At 49.6% G+C, this 20,424-nt stretch overlaps 1 protein-coding gene across 1 annotated transcript in view; it reads right to left on the bottom strand.

The window, feature by feature from the left end:
- Spt3 (Transcription initiation protein Spt3) overlaps positions 1 to 20,424 on the bottom strand; it is a 107,979-nt gene that overhangs the window by 68,487 nt on the left and 19,068 nt on the right. The window contains exon 2 of the mRNA XM_084590125.1: positions 19,474 to 19,607. Coding sequence (XP_084446251.1) covers positions 19,474 to 19,607 — 134 coding nt within the window. The remainder of the gene's footprint in view (positions 1 to 19,473; positions 19,608 to 20,424) is intronic.

The following is a 20,424-nucleotide window of genomic DNA, read 5'->3' as shown; positions in this document are numbered from 1 at the left end:
TAAAGGGGAGCTGGCCGCGCGTCGAGAACAAAGGTTCCCTGAGAGCCTCCGGTCACACGCGGCCAGCACGACCGACGCACAAGGGGAAAAGGTTGCTGACTGCCGCGCGCGCGCGCGCGTCCAGTTGCCCAGAGACGTCCTTTTTCTTTTCTGGGCGTTTTCCTAGCTCTTTCCTTTCGTTTTCCTCTTCCTCTCCAATCCGGGAGTCATGCTGGGCACCATCCGTCTTCCCAGCGCCCCCGACGGCCCCCGCGACGACTACTTCTCTTCCCGGTGTCGGCGTCCCTCTCGATACCCTATTAACGCTGCGCTCGACTCCAGTAACGAAATAGGCCGGCTTTTGTCGTCCAAGAAGTCCGTTTCCCCGTCCACCAAGCTGGGACAGCGCTCACAAAAGAAGCCGACAGCGATGGCAGTGAATATTGGACGAATGAAGCCGAAGGACCAATCATTCGAGCGCACGTCTGAGTCTGGCAATATATACAAACACTGACCCTCTTCAACAGCACCGCGCGTGACGGGTGCACTTTAAGTGAATCGGCGAGATTCTTACCACAAGACGAACCCCGCGCCGAGTCGACAATACTGTCAGAATAGCAAGCCCGCAATCGAAAGATAGCATGATCTTTCATCCTCCGCTTCTGCGACGGCTCTTTGATCAGCGAACGCAGGCCTAAGGTTAGTTGCGGCTGCCATGAAACAAATATCCGACAGGATAAAAATTACTCCAAAATATTTTAATCAAGAAAGCGAATCATGTCCCACGTTCTCGTTAGCACAGACTCCAGTGCATGCCGGCCATTACTACCGGTATGAAACGCCGTAGTGGAGGGCTCAGCGAAATTTCGGCCACCTGAGTTTCTTTACCGTGCAAAAGCGGCCGCCACAGCCGCGGGATTCCATCCTGTACTCTTAGACACAGCAGTCGAGCGCCCTAACCACTGCGCCATCGCGGTGGGGGAACGTGTATGCGTAACCAACGGTCCTGGCAGGATAATTCTGATATCGCCCTCCCTTGTAAAATGAGCGAACCGAGTTGACAGCTTCTGCCAAACGCAACGTAATGTCAGGCAACCCTACGTGCAGTTAGTGCCCTGACATGCCACCTGCCAAGTGCCACCTGCCAAGGCATTCCCGCGATTTTGCGCTCACAGCGGCGACGCCGGATTCGCGGGAGAGCGGGGACCGAAAAGCCCGGAAAGCGCCCAATACGATTGCTTCCTAAATCATCTCATCGAACATTCGACTCTAGCAGATAATTAATTTTCTACCGTAAGAAACACCATTAGCTTTATTTTTCTTTCGGTCGGAAAGAGAAAGCATACCATGCACGCATGTAATGCTCACGTGTAGGAAAGTATAAAAATGATAAAAAGGGGCCCTCCACTTGATCGGAGCTGAAGGACGTGCTATCAGATACTCTCTCCAAGCACATTCGCCGCTCAAATGTCGCGGGCTCGCTCAGCCACGAACGCGTAACAAAACAGCGTCTTTCGTACTGCACGTCATACACCACGTGACGGAAGATCTTCTTCTTTTGTGTGTGTGCGCGCCGGCTCCGAAACGCCGCGCTTCGCTAAGCGAACTCGTCCGGCGGGAGCAACGTAAAATTTTAAACAGGTGTAATAAGATCCGGGCGCGCGATTGCGAGACAAAAGCCCGGATTACCGACGAGCGCCGCGACGTATCCGCGACTGCCTCGACTCTAAAGCGAATTGCGATCAAAATCGGATAAGCCGGAGCCAAATGACGCGATTCCTCGGCGCATGCAGCCCGGTGTCGAGCGCCCGGTCGGACGGCACACGGTCGAGCGAGCGACTGAGACGCGACGAGATTTAAAACTGTGATGGACACCGTGATCCGAGGTGACATTTGCGACGAAGCTGCATGTCGCTGCTCGCGTCGTAAAACGAAGGTTGTCTTTAAACGAGACAGGAAGAAAAGGCTGACCAGACGTAGCTTACAACTGCAGAGACACGTCTCTGCGCCCGATTCATGAGCGCTGTCCGAAACTTATACGTCGTCAATAGCGAACTCGCCTGTCGTGCATCTGATGGACGCCAAAGAGAAGCCCACACCACCGGCGCCGGACAGGCGCCTGGTTGTAACGTACGGCACACTGGGCAATGACGGGCATGGATGATTCGCACAGCGCGCGAGTACACTGAAACGGTGGTCTGGCTCGCAGGCGGAGACGCCGGCTGCATGCTTCGTACGAATGCTTACTTTACGGAAATCTGAAGAAAGTACAGGCCTGATAAGACCCAAGTACCAACAACGGCTCAACATCTACGCAGGTTTTCAAACTGCGACAGCGATTCGGAAGAGAAAGCTTCGTCTTTATAAAACAGTCATAGCTTGAGAGAAGCCGTATAGGGCACGGCGAACCATCAGGGTTTATCTTCGATTATATTTTTGTCCTCCTTGAAAACGCGCAGAAACAAGCAAACAGGGCCAAATCTAGCTTCCACTCCTGAGACCATTTCGACCATGCGGCAGCGCCGCTTTGTAAGTAAAAAAAAAAAAAAGACAAACGACCGTCGTAGTTGCTGCGAGAGACAGAGATACCTGAAGCACACTTCTGGTCACACACTTTCTTTGGCACAGTAACGAGCGAACGTGCGACGACACGCTCACGGACTTTACTGTGATCCACTGAGTGGTCACGGCAGAAATGGGAGTATTATATAGCGGGATGTACACAGCACTGCGCGGCGCTAGATACCATGATCGCTTGAGCCACGGGTCAGGCTGAAAGCTCACTTCACCCCTGCCACGCTGGTGTGCATGTATGCCGACGGCGAACGTGAAACAGGTCGACCAACGTCTCTTGTAAGCAGTTAGGGCTTTTTAGGGAGGGGGGCAAAGCATGTGGGCATGTGCAGTCTATAGCAACTGACAAAAAAACAAACAAACAAAAAAAAAAAAAACCAGCGTGCCCAAAGGCGGCTGCCCAAAACCCGAAGTCTGAAAACGTAAACCGAACACACGGCCGGGCACCTCGGCTGACATGAGGCTAGCTAGGCCGCGGCGCCTGACATATTGGCTTTCGTAAATGGAGCAGAGTCCAATCATGCATAGTATACTAGAATGACATCCTCGCTAAGATGCCTATACATGTAGAAATGTTCCAAAAATTGCTCGCGCCTAAACCCAATCTCTCCCATCGCCTAGAGTACAGGAAATGCGTAATGAGAAACGGGCATTATCGTAAGACCGTCCGGTCCCTTCTCCTCCTCTCTTTGCAGGTCAGTTCCGGAAAAATACAAATTTCTCGTGCACACTCGCAGCGAATCAAGCAGGGCAGCGTCCAATCTGTCATTTCCTTTTCACTCCCTCCCCCACTCTCCACGAAGAAGTAGCAACGAGAAACGAGAGGAGGCAGTCATGCCGAGCAGCAAAAGTCAGACGCAATCGCAAACCAAGGACGAGAGAGCGGAAATCGAGACCAGAGAGGCTTCCAATTAAGACGCAATCTATTCGAACTCATGTCTTTTCCTCACAAATTTTTCTGCTCCTCTAAGTTTTTCCCTTTTTCCCATTTCGCTCCCTATGAAACTACCGAGTCCCATTTCGAACCTACTAGCAATTCCCTTTCTACATCCCGATTCCTTATATTTCCCCAGTTTCATTCCTTTCTGCTCCCTTGCTTCGAGCTATATTCACCCTAGACGTCGGTATCCCCTTTAGATTGAGTCGGCAGGACTGGAAACATACCGGACGCTGTTCAAGTATTAATTGCCTTATAAAGAATCTACGCGTGTACGCCGAGCCGCGCCGGTCAGTCCCGAACGGCACGGAACGCCGAAGGGAGCAGGAACCGAAAAACACACATATATATATATATATATATAACGAAACCGAAAGACGCTCCGCTCCGCTTTGGGATTTGCGAGAAAAGGAAGCAAACGAAAACACAAGACGATAGGGTGCACAAAGTACACCCACCGGCCTCTGGGTCAAATAAAATCGAAGAAAGAACGAACGTTCCGCGACCTTCTGCAGAGAAGTTGAAAGAAGTGCAAAATGGAACAAAAACAAATCAGTAATATGAGGAAGAAGTCTCGGGTAAGGGAGAAGGAGGAGCAGAGTTGAAAAACCAAGGTTTCGGATGTGCGCGCCTCACTTCCTTCCGACTCCGGGTCCCACCAGCAGCTCCCAATTTCCGGCCTCTGGTAACGACGGAGTTGTACACGTTGGCGAGATGCGGACGCCTCTGAGCAGCGCACCCGCGACACACGTGACGGTTCACACCAGTTCGATTTAGATTTTAGAGAGTGGGTGTCGCGCGACGCACTCATGAATTATGCGCCTCCGTGAAGTTTCGTGTTTTTTTTTTTTCCCCTCTGTTTCTCTCTCAAACGTACGGCAAAGGCGAGAAAGAGGAAGGGCGCTGTGAACTGCACTCCAAGTGATTATCTCGTTGAAACACTGGTGAATGGAGTTTCACGCTAATAGGCATGAGAGCCGACCTCCTTATCTATACTAGACCACAGACCACAACAGAAGTGCAATGCAGCTTATCAGTGCATGATGCCCAAGTTAAGGTTACATTGCCAAGGGGCGCTCGGAGTGAAAGACGTTGCGGTGGATTGGCTCCCCACTCGCAGGACGTATTTTAAACTGCGACCGCGGATTACGCGCTGTTCCGGCTCTATTCAGCTAGCCCCATTCACCAACGCTGTAACAATATTACTCAACTTATACTGAACAGTTACGTGCTCCAATCAACTTTCTTTTCGAAATCTCATTTAATCTCTCGCTCTCCCACAGCAAGGCTCGGCCTCTGTTCTACTCACACGGCAAAATACGAATAGCGCAGCATTGAATCGCCATAAGCGCACAATTAACTGCGTTCTGTTGTGCTTACTCCCGGGAGCCCTAAATTACGCGCTATGCTACCGCAACTCGCAGGCCTCGCGAGTTTCGTCCGAAGACTGTTGATCGAGTAAAAGAAAAATGTTATGGGTGCTTCTGAATAATTCCACTGTGGCCCGATATATTCGTTCGAAAAATCAAAAACGTTAGTCACCATTGAGTACAGCACCAGACTGTCTCAGGAAAAAAAAAAAAGCGGGGGGGGGGGGGGGGGGGGGCAGACCAACACACTGCAGTAAGCACAGCACTGGCATCACTGTGGCCATAGTAGACGGGGAGGAAAACACACGTAAAAGCCTGAGTCGTTCCGTCAGCTCGTTGTTATATTGTTTTTCTCTTCGCTCGCTCTCGGACAGCACGCCGGGCCAAAACCCCAAACTCGACCTTAGGGCCTCGTGAGGTTTTCGGCGGGCCAGCTTCTCGCGGCGTAGGCCACACGGTCAGTTTTTACGCGACCAAAGTCGTTAACGCGTTTACGAGCGCTAACTCACGCTCGCCATGTCCCTGCGGGCTGCAGCCGTGACTGTGGCGCAGCGAGCACTCGACGGCTGCTGCGCGTTTTCTGCGGGCCGGCCAAGTAGCGCAGCAGTCCGGGTTGTAACCGCACCAACTTTAACCGCGCCGCGCGGACAAGCAATAAACAAACAAAGACTACAAATTACGGCCGTATGTGTAATACATTGAAACGATGGTTACGAGATTTCACGAAAACAACAGTGGCCAACAATAATCTACACGGTATATTTCGCCGCTAAGACATTTTGTCAACAGCAGTACACTCAACCGTAAATAGGCGACAAAAAGGAATACCAGGCAGTTAGCGGGAAAAAATAGCGCCAGAAAGCACAACAAGGAAATGAGATACTCTCTTCTCCCTACTATAAATCTCGGCTTCATTCGAACCATACTAAATGCCCTTAATAACTACCCAAAAGCAAGCTCCAGCCCACTGGCTCTGAAGGTAAATGTCTAAATGTCACGGAACACTCTATTTAGGATTCCTTTTCAACTGCGAGGAGAAACTTGAGCTTACTATCTCACAAGTCGCAAACGAGTCACTGGGTCATTCGTTTGTGTGGAAAACATGCGTGCTACACTACAGTGGAAAGAGGAAAACTGCACTGAGCGCATGAGCGAATGCACGCAGCTGTTCTATGCGCACATTTCAACTGAAACGAAGTCTTCATAAAAGACGAGTTTTTCACTACGCACGTTATCCTGAGCGCCAACCTCCGTGGAACTCCAAGACTTGCCGAGAAAGCGCCAATCCTCACCGACGGACCACCGGATATAGGTGGAACCTCAGTTTTCTGTCAATGAGGACCACAGAAAAGCGCACTTTCCCATCTCAAATTGCCAGGCCTATAAGACTCCTCGTCATTTGAATCCACGCTCCGTATCTAAACGCTGTGCTCAGTGGTCTCCGCGCGCCGGGCACGTACGTATGTTATTTGCTAGAAAAAGCGCCCGGTGATTAGTCGCGACCAAGCCGACAACGTTCCCCAAGCGGCCCAACTTTCTCGCGCGTTACGTTCTTCCCTACAAAGCCAGGCTACGATTCGCCTGTCGCTCGGACGACAAAGTGTCACCACAATATAACAAAGTACAAAACAGCGGCGACCGGAAAACAGACGTGCTGAAGATGCAGCTGAGGGAGCGAATGGGAGAGGGAGGGGGGAGAAAAGCCCAACGCAGGAATCCCCGAAAGCCAGCAGCAGGGCCAGGATGCGCGGACGACATGACTTCCTTCCCGAGGCAACGTCAAAGTTGAGCAGGCAAAAAAAAAAAAAAATAATAATAATAATAAAGAAAGAAAGAAAGAAAAAATGCTGGAAAATCAAAGAGCTAAGAGGCATCTTCGCCACGAAGATCAAAGGCAAAGCATCCCAAAAGTGACACCGCACAGGCCTGAAGACAAAAAGAAAAAGAAAAGGCGGGACAGAAGGGGAAAAAAAAAAAAAAGACAAGGGTCAGGAGGCCGTATCACAAAGGCCCCTTCTCCTTGATGCTAGCAATAAAAAAAAAAAAAAAAATTGGGAGTATGTCTGTGCGTGTAGGGGGGGGGGGGGGGGGGGGGGTCAGGGCGCGAGGGCGAAGCAAGCGCGTAAACCGGAGGCCGACTTTAGGGAAGAAATAAAAAGGGGAAGATGCGCGCTCAACGCCGGCCGGGATGGCGGGGGATCTATAAAGGACCGCGGGGCAAACACCGACAAGGCGCATTAGTAGAATGACGACGATGCAGCCGGCAAGGGCACTGAGCGGTGTCAGCGGCCAGCGCGCTGCGGCGGCGACGGCGGCTTCCCGCCATCTCCTTCCTGCCAGGACAACAACGAAGAAAAAGAAACGCGTTGGTGCGCGCGTGCCCTTTTTCTTACTTTTCTTCTTCGCCTCTTCTATCCCTGGCCATTTCCCCTCCGAAGGATATAAAGGATTTTTGACGTCCGCCGCGTCTTCCTTCCCCACCAGCGGAAGAAGCGGTGTACGCACGCGTACGAGCGGCGACGACGCCGCGCGAGCTCAACGAAACCCGAGGCGCTGCCGAGCGGGACTTTTCCCCGGCCCTTTGTTTATTTCTGTTATTTTCGTTTACCTCTTTTCTTCCCGCCCACCTCTTCTCCGCACCGTTTCTTTTTCTCTCGGCGCCTGGAAACAAGCAAGTAGAAAAGAACGAGAATGCTGCGCAAAAAAAAAAAAACTCTTGTTTCTCATTCTTCTTACGGAGCTGCGGTAGGAAGGATTGATGCGAGGCATAGGCGCTCTCTTCCCTCACTACCCCCTCGCCCAACGGATATCCCACACGCCAACTACGTACACACTTCAAGCATTCAAGCTAAGGAACAACTAAGCTCCTCCTGCTCCACGGCATCGGCCCAGAAAAACCACACCACAGCAGCAACGCTTCAAATCTTGGGGGGAAAAGAAAAAAGAAAAAAAAAATCTTAGATCAGGGCGAGCCTGACTAAGCACGCCAGCTTTTCTTTTTTTTTTTTTTTTTTTTTTTCTGGCACGCTCCTCCACATCGCGTCTTCCCTTTCAGAGAGCGGGAGGTTAGACACTTCAACCTGTTCAAAAGACTATGAAAAGAAAATGCGAAATGCCGGATCAAGCAGCTAGAACAGGCAGAAAAACCTCTTCCGTTCTTGCACTCTTCGCTCTCTCCTCTCGCAAGTTACCATGCTTTCGTAGAGCGCAGGCGTCCGCGGAAGAGGCGGCGCGCTGGAGAGAGACGCCCGTTGGCGGTTTCAAACCACAAGGCCTCCGCCGCGGCCTGTTATCAGCGCGGGCCCAGGCGGTCGCGAGCCGCTTGACTGGCGACGACCTCCTCCCATCCGGCGCGCTGCTCCCTCGGCCCAGCTCCGGCGGTGCAGGCGGCCGAGCCAGCCACCGACGCCGCAGACACAGTGCGGAGAGTGTAACCTCCGCGTCGTAATACTGTATATAGCGGGCTCCGCTGTGCCGGCGAGGCAACCGCCGCCGCCTTCTATCCCTTCCTCTCTCTCCATTGCAGACTCAGCGATGAGATGACTCAACCTCCGGTCCCCGGGTCATGCACTGCCACCCGTTGTCCCACCCGTTGCCCACGGCAGGGAGCAAAGCTCCACGCCGAAGACCCCGATCGTGCGGACGGCGCAGTTTTAATGACGATAAGCGAGAACGGGAAAGGAGCGGAGGGGGGGGGGGGGGGGGGGAGATTATAAACAAGTACCGACACAGCGCCCACAAACGGTCGGATGAGGGTCGCCAGAGACAGCAACGGATAATTTGGCGACATTGTAAGAAAGCAAAAAATATGTTGTTCCTTCCTGAGCTAGTTTTTACGACAGCGTATTATTTGTGTGCCAAGCATAAAGTATTATGAGGAACAGCCTTCTCATGAAGGCTGTTCCTCACTTCCCTTGGGCGTGAGGAACAGCGTTGGGCGTGTGACGCCCAACGCACACAGCTGCAGCTAAGTCAGTCATTGCTTTCAAAAGCCACGTTAGCACGGCCACTACCACGATTAGTGCACACCGGCAGTACATTCAAATTGCGACAGCAGACGCCTTGCAAAGCTACAACACTTATTTGAGCCCGTAATATAGACGGAACAGTTCTCGCCAGGGCGGCAGCCTTCAAGGAAACACAGGGCCTAAAACTGAAGAAGGATGTGTGGCTGGGCAAGTCGGTAACAGTTGATAACAGCTAGTAAACTCACTTGTAAGCAAACGCAATCCAGCCAACGATAGTTTATAAATCAAAGCACGTGCCACAATATATCCGCCATCACTGATAGTGATGATATTTTTTTTTTCCTTACGCTGTAATATACGCATCATTTGCTATATAACAACGGGAAGGCGACGTTCTCCCGATTCAATTTAGCTTCTTTTGCAGTAGCTATGGCATATAAGCCACGGTTCGTTTTGAATTATTGCTTACTTCTGACGGTCAGCTGCTGAGGTATATTTTAATGTCAAGCGCCACACAGAAAAGTGACCACTTGTTTTAAGCGTTTTTGCATGAATGAAGCAATATTTAAGTGTCTTGCTTGTTTTATCACCATGCCCATCTCCCATCCCTTCCCACTTGCGATGTTATGTTAGAGCTTTGGGTGTTGAAATAAACAAATAAACTAGCAAATAAATATAGTCAAAGAGGGAAAGCTACGCTTCGCCACTCAGAGATGATAATCAGGCCAGCATTCGTGTGTGCAGCGCACCAAAATTCATGTTTCCCTGTAAAGGGTGCTCTGCCGCATAGAGGGCATAAGTGAGGTGAAGCCGAACAACAAAAATGCAAGGTCAGGTTAGCGCGGTAAGGTACAAACAGCATCAGACTAAGATAAACACACAAACAGCACATATTTAGTGAACTCGTTCACAACTAGTGCTCCGCTCGTTTACGTAGAAGTTGCGTAGAATAGTTGATTCTCGTTTGTGCAGAAAATACCGTAAAGACAGCACATCGCCAGTTGATTCGCCAGCTATTTCTTCCTCTCGTGCAACGATCGCTACAAAATCAAGAGAAAAAGAACAGAGTATGGTTGGTTGGTTTGTGGGGTTTAACGTCCCAAAGCGACTAAGGCTATGAGAGACGCCGTAGTGGAGGACTCCGGAAATTTCGACCACCTGGGGTTCTTTAACGTGCACTGACATCGCACAGCACACGGACGCCACTCCGTTTCGCCTCCATCGAAACGCAGCCACCGAGGTCGGGTTCGAACCCGGGTACTCCGGCACAGTAGTCGGGCGTCTTACCACTGCACCACCCCGGCGGGGTAAAGAACAGAGTATAAAATAATTACGAATAATTGTCACCACACGGAGTGACTATGATTACGAGATATTTTGAATAAGCAATGGCACTTTCATAGGACATTTAACTACGTATGCGGTGAATATGGTTGAAGTAAAAATCCACAAGTCGCGGTTCCGGCATTTCACCTTTCGAGGTACGCGTTCTAAAGTTCAGTCAACTGCTCAGAGCATTAACGAATTTGTATAATCATTATTGCTCATTTATAAAAGGGGATAAAGGAGATAAAGGGGAAACATTTACACTAGGCGAGCAGAGTTTCAGCAAATTGTGCCTGAGAGAGAGGGGGGGGGGGGGGGGGCAGACAGCGCCTGCTTGCTGCGCATTCCAACTGCCAATTCCTATTACTACGTTAACCACAGCTGTTTAACAAAAAGAAAAAAAAAAAAACCGAACGTATAAAAAGCATCGCTCATTAATATTCCGTGTACTGTACTGTCATCCTGCTTCTTTGAACCAGCGTTAGGAACTGCACTTACTCATTAAACGATGAAGGGGGGAGGGGGGGGGGGGGGCATTTATAAGTGGCTGCTCATTAATTGGGAGATGGCAGGCGCAAAACGCTTTACAGCTTGGGGACATGGAAGAATCGACAGAGGACATGATTAACTAGAACGTTTCAAAGCAAACCTAAAAATGTCCTATACTAATCGATTATTTCACTCTAACCGCAAAGGCCCCCGTTTTTACTGAAAACAGAGCATTCGTAAGACAGAAATGGCTAAAAAGCGAAATGCAGGTTCCGAAATCCTCGGCCTATTTATTGCGAAAGTAAACTCACAGTGCAGTTGGCAGTTCCAAGCCGCGGAACCCAGAGAGAATAATACAGGGCATTTACTTATAAACTGCGATCACGGAGTGCTCTTCGGTGTACACGTCACGAATTTCAATCAAGTGGAGGGAAAATAATGAAAAGCCAATTCACTAAAGAATAAATTTTCCTGTCGAACAAACACCCCATACACAGCAAGAGCCATATATTCAACTTTTAAGCAGGAAGAAAAGTTTGACAATAGCTCGAAGTACGATTATTAAGTACTGACAATAAAAAAACCTGGAACCTGAAGTGCCGTTTTAATACGCGTTTTCGATTTTCACTAACAATGATACAGTGAGACAAGCAGGCACACGATCACTGCGCATCCAGTAACCACACTAAGAGCAGTTTGTGGCGGAAATATATCGCTTCTAGTACACCATACAGCGACTGTGCCGACCTAGGAACGCCGAACACTTATTGCTCTCAATAAGAAAACATTTTTTTTTTATTACAACCCTTTATTACAGCACTGCAGACAAGCTCACACGGTCTCCTCCGCTTTGTGCTAGCCAAGATTTAGTTCTACTGGATTACGCTGCAAAACAACACTTCCCTTTTCCCAAAATGAACATGTTGCATCGCTTTCAGAACTCGACGTGCATGGGCCAGAACTCACTGCAATTTTCAGAGAAGGGTACCCGCTTACATTAAGCAAGTAACTACGCTATTTCTGCACAACCTACTTGCCGACATTCCCCATGGGCGCGAGGGGGAGGGGGGGGGGGTACAGCGATTCCGGTGGTTACAACAGGCATACGCAGAAATAAAAGAGGGCACATTTTTAAGCGAAATTTTCAAGAGCGCTAACAAAATGAGGGCACAAAACAAATCAGGCTTGCCAGGTGGCTCCTGACGAGAATTACAAGTCGACAACACGGCCCAAGGCGCGCTATTGTCACAACAATATGAAGGAACGTCAGTGCCCTTCGTAAATTCACAGTGGCACGACACGACGCATATTTTGCTGATGAGGGCGTTGCCTTATGGTCTCGCAGTCATGGACCTTTCGAAGTTGTCTTACATCACCGCAACCTATTTGTCAGAAGCCGATGCTGCTACAATGAGGTCCTACCTCCTCCTGACTCGCAATGGTCTGACTGCTGTCATTACGGTGAATTTGGGAAAAAAAAATAAAAGTGAACTTTGCCTCCAACGACCGCTTTAACAGCATGAATGCATTGAAACTTTGTAAACTCAAAATCCAAAACGCATGCAGCAACTTCCCATTTTGTTCGTTTATTGCAGAATGCGGCCTGAAATACCATGCGTGCCGCCGGAGACATCTTCGTCAGTGAACGTTCTTTCCTCGAAAGCCCTGACACTCAGGCGTAATGGACAGAAAGGCACGCTCTTCCGCCCGTAATCTGTAGGCCTGGAGCTCGCTGAGCACGGTTGTGTTCACTTCGGCAATTTCTCCCCAAACTAACAACGACTTCTGTCCACTTATGAAAGAATAGCTGTATCATTATTGCTGCTGGCGCCCAACGACGCTTATTAGGTACCTTCTTCAGCAACGTTCAGCATTTCACAACATATTCTTGGCCCATCAACAGCAGCGCCAGTGAGCACGAGCAGAAATAATTAGAGCAATCGCTCTGTAAAGAAGGTGCCGCATGAGAGCGAACTACGCAGCAGTTGACGAAAACTTTCGGACGTACTTGCCACCCGAACAGCAACATCTAACAATCAGCCGAATTTACACGGTAGTCGCCGAAACTTGCCGCAGCGACCCCCCTCTCGACACGACAAAAACGACCAAGCGGCTCCTCAACTCTGGTCTCCTCCCCCTTTTGAGAAAAAAAGATATGAAGACGACAAAGAAAAGTGAAACCTATCATTCGTACTAAAGTCGCACAACAACAGCGAATGAGGTGGATGAGCAATAATGAAAAAACAGCATGGCTCGAACTGAAAGAGAAATAATAAGGCAACGAAATGAAAGCACGCAGTAGGATGCCGGGGCTTTTCCCGGCGCTCCCCGCTCGGCTGCGGTGACGGATGACCGCTGGCGCAGGGCTCGCATAAAGCGCCATAAGAGCAGGGCCACGCCTGGCGAATCTATCCCGGGCGCTCCCTCTGCCTAGAAGGGGCACAGCTTTGGGTGGCGGTGGCGCGTCACGACTCGGGGAATATATCGCGGCGTCAGGCGGCGACTCTTAAGCCGTCGCCAGCTGCGAGCAACGCGCCGCCGATAGCCGATTCGCACGGAGCGCTTCGAGCTTGGAGACGCGGCAAGCACGTAGGCGCAAAACGTTCAGGACAGCGCGTGCATTTCTGAGCGATATTTGTGCGTTGCATCAGACCTCATTTTTCTCTCTTATCACTATGTTGCCACAAGAAAAAAAAAAAAAAAAAAAAAAAAACTCACCGACCACCGGAAAGAGATTACGGCCGCACTGTCCAACAAACGCAAAGGATAATTCTGAGTGGAGTAAGTACCTCATTTTGTACAGAGGGAAGCACGTGTCATTACTGATGTGCTACCATCTCGTCAACAACGTACAGACTTCGTCAGAAGTGTAAAGCCCAGGGAGCGTGCTTCTGAGCCGCGTAGTGGCGCTGATTTAGCATTAGCGGAGGTCCTTTGCATTCTAGAGGATAGGACAAAGGAACCTCCTAACCATCAAGAGATTCGGAACACTGGAACTGCGTTACAAGACGCGTGAAGTGGCTCAAAACCTGACTCCCTGGGATTTACATTTTTGACAATGACAGTATCTCGAAATATGAGTGGACGGAGAAGCGAAAGGCGCAAGCCAACTCGATACGCACTGAACAATACTAGTACAATATGCAAAGAATAAGGAGAAGGAGATGGCGGGTAGGCAAACATCTACGACGTGTTGGCTATCCAAACGGCATACAAAAAACGGTGCTGGAGTATCCCTAGGTACACTCTATTTCGGCCAGAACCATAACATCAGTAATAATAGTAGTATACGTACGATATGACTGGCACATCCCTCTCGATATATCGAAGTCACTACAATGAATAAAAAAACGCCGCAGTGGAACACGAGTATGTCAGCAGGCCAGGCGCGCTGTAGGAATTCCACCAAAGGCGGGCACGTGGTGATGGAAGAAAGGAGTGTTACATTTCTTTTCCCCTTCCGAGAGGGACCACATGCGTGGAATGTTACGTGACTGGCGGAGTGGTATCACAGGATTAGACCATGTCCCCGTGTTCTGCGTCATTCTATCTGGGTCCATGCAATTGTGATGGCTAAATCCTGATGTGTAGGTCACGCGCTAGTAGTTCCGTTCATGTGCTCCTTTCACAGCTATTGCACAAACTAAACTGAATTCGATACATGACTGTTCCAAAAGAATACCGCAGGAATCGCAACGATGGTGGTCCCGCCATACTCTGAGCGTGCTCGCCATACGGCCGGACGCGTCTCGCAGAGCAGTTTTTTTCAGCAGGCTGTGGATACTGCAATCAAACACACACTGTGACACAGCCGCTGTGCTGAGCATTCTAATGGCAAGTGACAAATTTCCATTTGCGTTTCATTGCAAAAGCAGCAATGTTCAGCAATATTGCAGGAGCATTTTTTTGCGGGACGAATTGAGCGTCTGGCGTGATAAGTTGAGGAGACTTGAGCCATGGGGCTGAAGGAGTGCATCATCAGTGAATTTAATGGTGGAATTTACAGAAAACACTTGACGTTATTGGAATTAATATACTTCTCTTTCTTCCTCCCCCCCCCCCCCCCCCCCCAGCTATTTTCAGCCAATGACATGACTCGGTTACATCTGCATACGTTATTCAACACAAAAAAAAGAACTGCATCTCAAGCATCTCGCCGCTTCGAACGGAGTAGACGCCTAAACCATGAATGCACGTGCCGGTATTCTTTTTGGAGGCGTTTTTTGCTTTAAACATATCCTACTGGCGCGAAAACTGCGTCGGAAACAGCGGTATTCAGCGAGTGATGCGAGCGTTCTTTGAAGGGTCGCACAGGTGCCCCCTTTACAATAGCCGGGGCTATTTAGTAGATGGGGAGAAGGGATCGCACACCACGGTCACAGCTTCGCCACGCAAACGGACAAAGAATGTCTTCCCGTTCCGACATCAACTTCTTGCCACATGTACACCAAAAGAAACTATGAACTCCGCGAGCCATATTCCGCACTGCCCACAGCGGCGACGACGGCATGCGAGTCCAACTGTGCCAGGCAGGGGGCAAAACATCAGGGCTATCACAGCTCTGAAGACACGTACATGCACTGCCTGGGCCTCAGTACCTGTGTCTCCATTACCGATCTTCTAGTCCCTTAAAAAGAAAAAAAGACAAGAAAAAAAAAAAAACCTGGCACTTAAGGAGGGGAGCACGTGGGAAAACCGAAATCCAGTGCCGTGGCATGAGCCGCATGCTTGATCCACCCATTGGGGTCCAACTGGACCCGTAAGTGAATTATACGCCTTTGCGCCTGCCCAGGCCAATCGTGAATGTTGAATGCGTGGAAACAAAATCCCCCATAGCCGCGTGATGAAGCTACTCGTGAAGTTGAGGAACGCTCCCAGCGTATGCAACGCGACATAGAAGTCACCGGCGGAAAGATCCACTCCAAGGACTGCCACGGCCCCGACACCTGCGGGTTACTACTCCCATGTTGGTCACTTCTACGGTGGGTGACCCATTGCCGCACTCAGCCGTGCTGCGGCGGAATCGGGTGACTATTCAGGCTGCTCGAGCAAGTGAGAGCCAACGCGGTCGCGTAGGCACGTCTACATAAATACCGAGAGACCTGGGAGGAAATTTCGGTACCACCGCCGCAGAAACCAGGGGAGCGAAACCCGGCAGCAACACTGATCACACTGAACTACGATCGGGAGGTAGGTCGAGGAATCCGTCAGAAGCCCACAATGACGAATAATTTCGAATCAGACTAGTCACTAAGACGTGTCACATTCCATAGGAGAAAGGAAGTATATCCTCTCTCAGCAGTTCTGACACACATACAGGTCCACTTTTCACAACGGTAAGACAAAGGTGTGCTGCATGTCCGAAGTAAATAGAAACTACGTACCTAACCATACCTGCTTTAATGCTCCCCGTTCTCCACCTCGTTAACCCAATATAAAGCTGCGTCAGGAAAACACTGGATAAGGCATTCGTATATATTTATAAGCGTGCGAAGACGGCGCCTGGAGAAATCGGTAGTAGAATTCGAGCACGCATATGTAGACAGAAAAAGAAGGAAAAAAAAAACACCAAAACGCGCAAAACGTAAGCACTGAGCCGCATGCACACATTCCCCGCTACCGGCCTCGAGAAGGAGAGGCAGGCACAGAATGAAGGAGTCGGGGTCACACCGCCACGGGGGGCCAGAGGAGAAAGGATTAAAAAGCGCCGTGCCGGTGTGTGTATGATGAGCAGCAAAACTTGGCCGCCGCAGCAAGGAATGTCGGGAACCCAGCTCTACCACGAATAAAACGAAAAACAAAAGGAAAAGAAACGCGAAGTTGCGGGAAAGGCGGCGCGGGGTAGAGCTCGGCGCGAAGGGTTTTTCATCAGGTGCCCCCCTAGTCAGCACGGTGGGCTTTATTGACCGCCGCGCGGAGGCCATATTGCCCGCGACGCGCTGAGCGGTCGGATTCCTACACACCTAGCCGCGGGTGTAGGGGACCCCGCGCCGTCACAAAGAGAGTGAATGAGCGGTCGAGAGGACGGCGATATCAGCAAGCGCAAAACCATGAGGAAGCATGATGAAAGACACGCCGGTTCACCTCTCTCCGGCGGTCGGTAGAAGTTCGGCAAACTCTTCTCTCTGTCTTGTTTTTTTTTTCCCCCTTTTTTTTTTCTTTTTTTCTGAGAGATCGCAAACTTTCGGCCAGGCCATCATTCGCGCGCGCCGGCTGGAACAATGCATGCACGGCACGCGGCATGGTTATATCTGATGGGGCTTGCGCAGTAAGGAACGAACACGCACGAACTTCGTGCGTCCTTGAAGGGGAAGGAAATGGAAACAAAACAGGCTCGCTTCTCCGTAGCTTTCAAAGCTGCGATGACAGATCAAAACGCTGCTAAAGCAGGCAACTACATTTCTCACTGCCAATGATTACTCAGTGGCGACATGATCACAGCAAAAAAAAAAAAAAACGAAAGAAAAAGAAAGAAATAAAACTTAGAAATACCTAAAACTTTACTCTACGCAGCAAAAATTGATTACGGACGCAAAAAAAAAAATGAAAAGTTTCGGTTGTTAGTTGCGCTCGCTATAACCAGACCTAAAAGAAAAAAAGAATTCTAGGAGGCACTTTGGATCACTTTTCAAGTTTTGTTAACAGTTTAAATATGCACTTCATAAATATCATGTAGGCAATCATATTCAATCAATGTTTGTACTCCCACCCCTTATGTAATACCCCCAATGTGGGGTCTTTAAGTTAATAAAGTGAAGTGAAGTGAAGCTAAACTGCGATGAGGCGAAAGCCTCTATCGCTCGGTGCTCCGAAGCCCTTCACTACGGCACCTCTTTCTCTCTGTTTTCACTCCCACCTTTTCGATGACGCGATATCGTGAGCTATACCAGCCAAAATATAGAGCCCCGCTTTAACTAAGCCGTATGAACGTGCCTGCGTGGCCTAGGGATAACGTGAATGCAAGTGTCTTGGCAGGCTGATCCTGACATCACCCTACTATATGAGAGGAGAGGCCCGAGTTGACAGCTCCTGCCAAACGTAATGTCAGGAAGCCCTACGTCTATTCAGTGCTCGGCCATGTCAGCTGCCAGCTACCGCCTCCCACGACTTCTTCTTCTAGCATTTCGATGTAACCGACGGACGGTCATCGCGAGTATGAGCGCTTAAGCTTAATGCAGGATGGAAGTGTAATGAAGCATCTTGCAAACTATGTGATTAGCAATCATAATCACTTGATTGAAACACCAAACTTGGTTACGCTGTCACATAAGCAACATTGTGGTTGGCCTTTTTGTTTGTTTTTTTTTTCCAAAATGCATAAGCCCCCGAAACGACTTACCGTTAAATCTCAGCGCGCAAAGCACTATACTAACACTAATGGCTTGGTTTGGATAATGGGCACGGTTTTATGGGGTTTAACGTCCCAAAGCGACTCAGGCTATGAGAGACAACGTAATAGATGGCTCCGAAAATCTCGACCACCTGGGGCTATTCAACCTGTTCTGACGTTGCACAGCCTACAGGCGCATCGAAAAGCGGCCGCCGCAGACGGCTTTCGATCCCGCATCCTTGAGCACAGCAGTCGAGCGCCATAACCACTGCAGTGGGATATACTAATACTAATAGTCTAATATACTACACTACACTATAATATACTAAACTATAGCCCTACCCTGTAGCCACCAAAGCCACTAGAGTGGCAACTAGGAGTGCAAACCAGATCGCCGGTTCTACAGATGGACACCTAGGTAAATATTGCCGCATGAACGGAAGGCAGCAGCAGACTACGAGTAGACGCCTGCGGTACAACTTTTTGTCTCTCCAGCTAGAAGCAGTGTAATTCACGCCGCAAATTGTGCCGGTCTACAAGGAGCATGTGACGCGACTTGGCACCCCAGTGCCGCCACAAACGAAGACACAGAGAAATCCTTCAGAAGTGTTCTCAGAGACCATGTCTAACAAAACCACAGCTTCTACAGTATTAAGGCGAAAGCCTTTAATGGCTCAAGCTGTCGTGGACAAAATGTGTGGCGCTTTTGCGGCGGCTCTAATTGGCTGAGGCAGGATGACGTCATGAAGGCCTCGACCAATCACAGAGCACTACCACAGTATGGGCGAATGCGTGCCTTATATGGCCATGTGCCAGTCAATGATCAATCACTTATTACTGACAAATTATCGGCTAATTAGCAATTCATTATTTACTTATTAATTTGATATTATTCAATTAAATGCTTAATGGCTAATTAATTAATCAATTACTAATTAGTGCCAGTTGCTTTTCAGAATGCGGCACTCAGACTTTTGCCTTTCACTACTTTAGTCGTTAAAGTCCCTCGTAATTTTTTTCCCTGGATTCAAGGATAACGCAGCGCACTCAGCCATTCGCTTATTTATTAAGCAGGCTGACATCAGGGGCTCGTATACGTTTCCCATATTCGAAAATTAAGACGCAATTATTACCAGACCAGATGAAACGTAAGATGTCAGCCGATTGGGGACAAGCTTGTCGGAGCGTTAGGGACGCTGCTCCAAGGTGTCTTATGGATAGTACAAAAAGAGTACCAACATAGGGCCGCATGAGGAAGTTATTTTTCGTTTCGTAGTCGCGAGCCCCTCAACACTGCAACCGTGTATATGCCTACAGGATCCGCAGCTTCTGGGAACGACCTACTATCGAAACTAAGAGCTATTATCGAAACGCCAGACTAAATAGCACTTGTGAAAGCGCTTGTGAGACGAGGCTACCGATTACCGTAATCAGCAATGTGTCATATCAAGCGACTCGCGCGTAGCTACGGCAGCCGCGCCTTGCGGTCGGTTCACTCACATCATGCCCAGGATTTCGTCCAGCACCCAGGAATGATCGGACGGAGACGCGGACGACGATGCCACGGAAGACGCACCGCTACCGGAGCCGCTCGAAGAGGCCGCCGACTTGGACGATCCGGAGTCGGCGGGTGCCTGCGGACAAAGAGAAAGCTGTCTGCATGATTTATCTCGATTTTGTGTTGAGTGCGATCTGACGCAGTAACAACTACACATAGGCAACTGCCAATGCTAGTCCTCTCCAACTTAAACAAAAGTTGCTGCAAGGGAAAGGCGATGTGCTTAAGATTTTTGACTGTGTGGTATGAAAGAGGGAGACTGAGAGGGGGAGGGGTAGGTGCTTTGCAAGCACCTGAGCCCAAGCGGAGCCCGTGTAGGAGGCCTCACCAAGGAGATAAGTTCGTGCTCGTGGCTGAACGGCACAGCAAGGCTAAAGTTCACTGCGCAAAAGCAGACTATACTGCCAAGCACGAAAGTTCCCCGAGACTTTTCCGCACTACCCCGAGTGCACATCGATGCCTTGCAAGCGTCCTCGGACTCCTCAATCACATCACGTGATTAAGGAGAAAAAACTGCCCGGGGTACGCGCCATGGGGCTCACGCTCAACAAAGTAAAACAAACCTTGGACAGCAGGCGGACTCATTTTTGGTTTTCGGCTGCAACACACTACGACAGCGACACTGTTTATCACAGAGAAATGCCTTCACACAACTAATATATGAAACAATAAATGACGTTATTTGCCCAGCTAGACATCATTTCAGAATACATAATGCTAAACACCCTTAGGCTTCCAATGGTACAGTCAGAAACGATCCGACGCGCTTACTTAAGTTTTCATACTCCAATACACAGCGTACCAAAGTTTTACACTTTGCAGCTCTTGTTGCGTGCCACTTTCTAGTGAAATGTACTTAGTAAACGTTAATGCACTATAATAACACATACCGT

The sequence above is a fragment of the Amblyomma maculatum genome, chromosome 1 (assembly GCF_055883805.1).
Source record: "Amblyomma maculatum isolate TAMU_Amacu chromosome 1, ASM5588380v1, whole genome shotgun sequence".
Lineage (NCBI taxonomy): Eukaryota > Metazoa > Arthropoda > Arachnida > Ixodida > Ixodidae > Amblyomma > Amblyomma maculatum.
The sequence above is the reverse complement of the archived record's forward strand: the minus strand, read 5'-3'. Positions and strand labels throughout refer to the sequence as shown.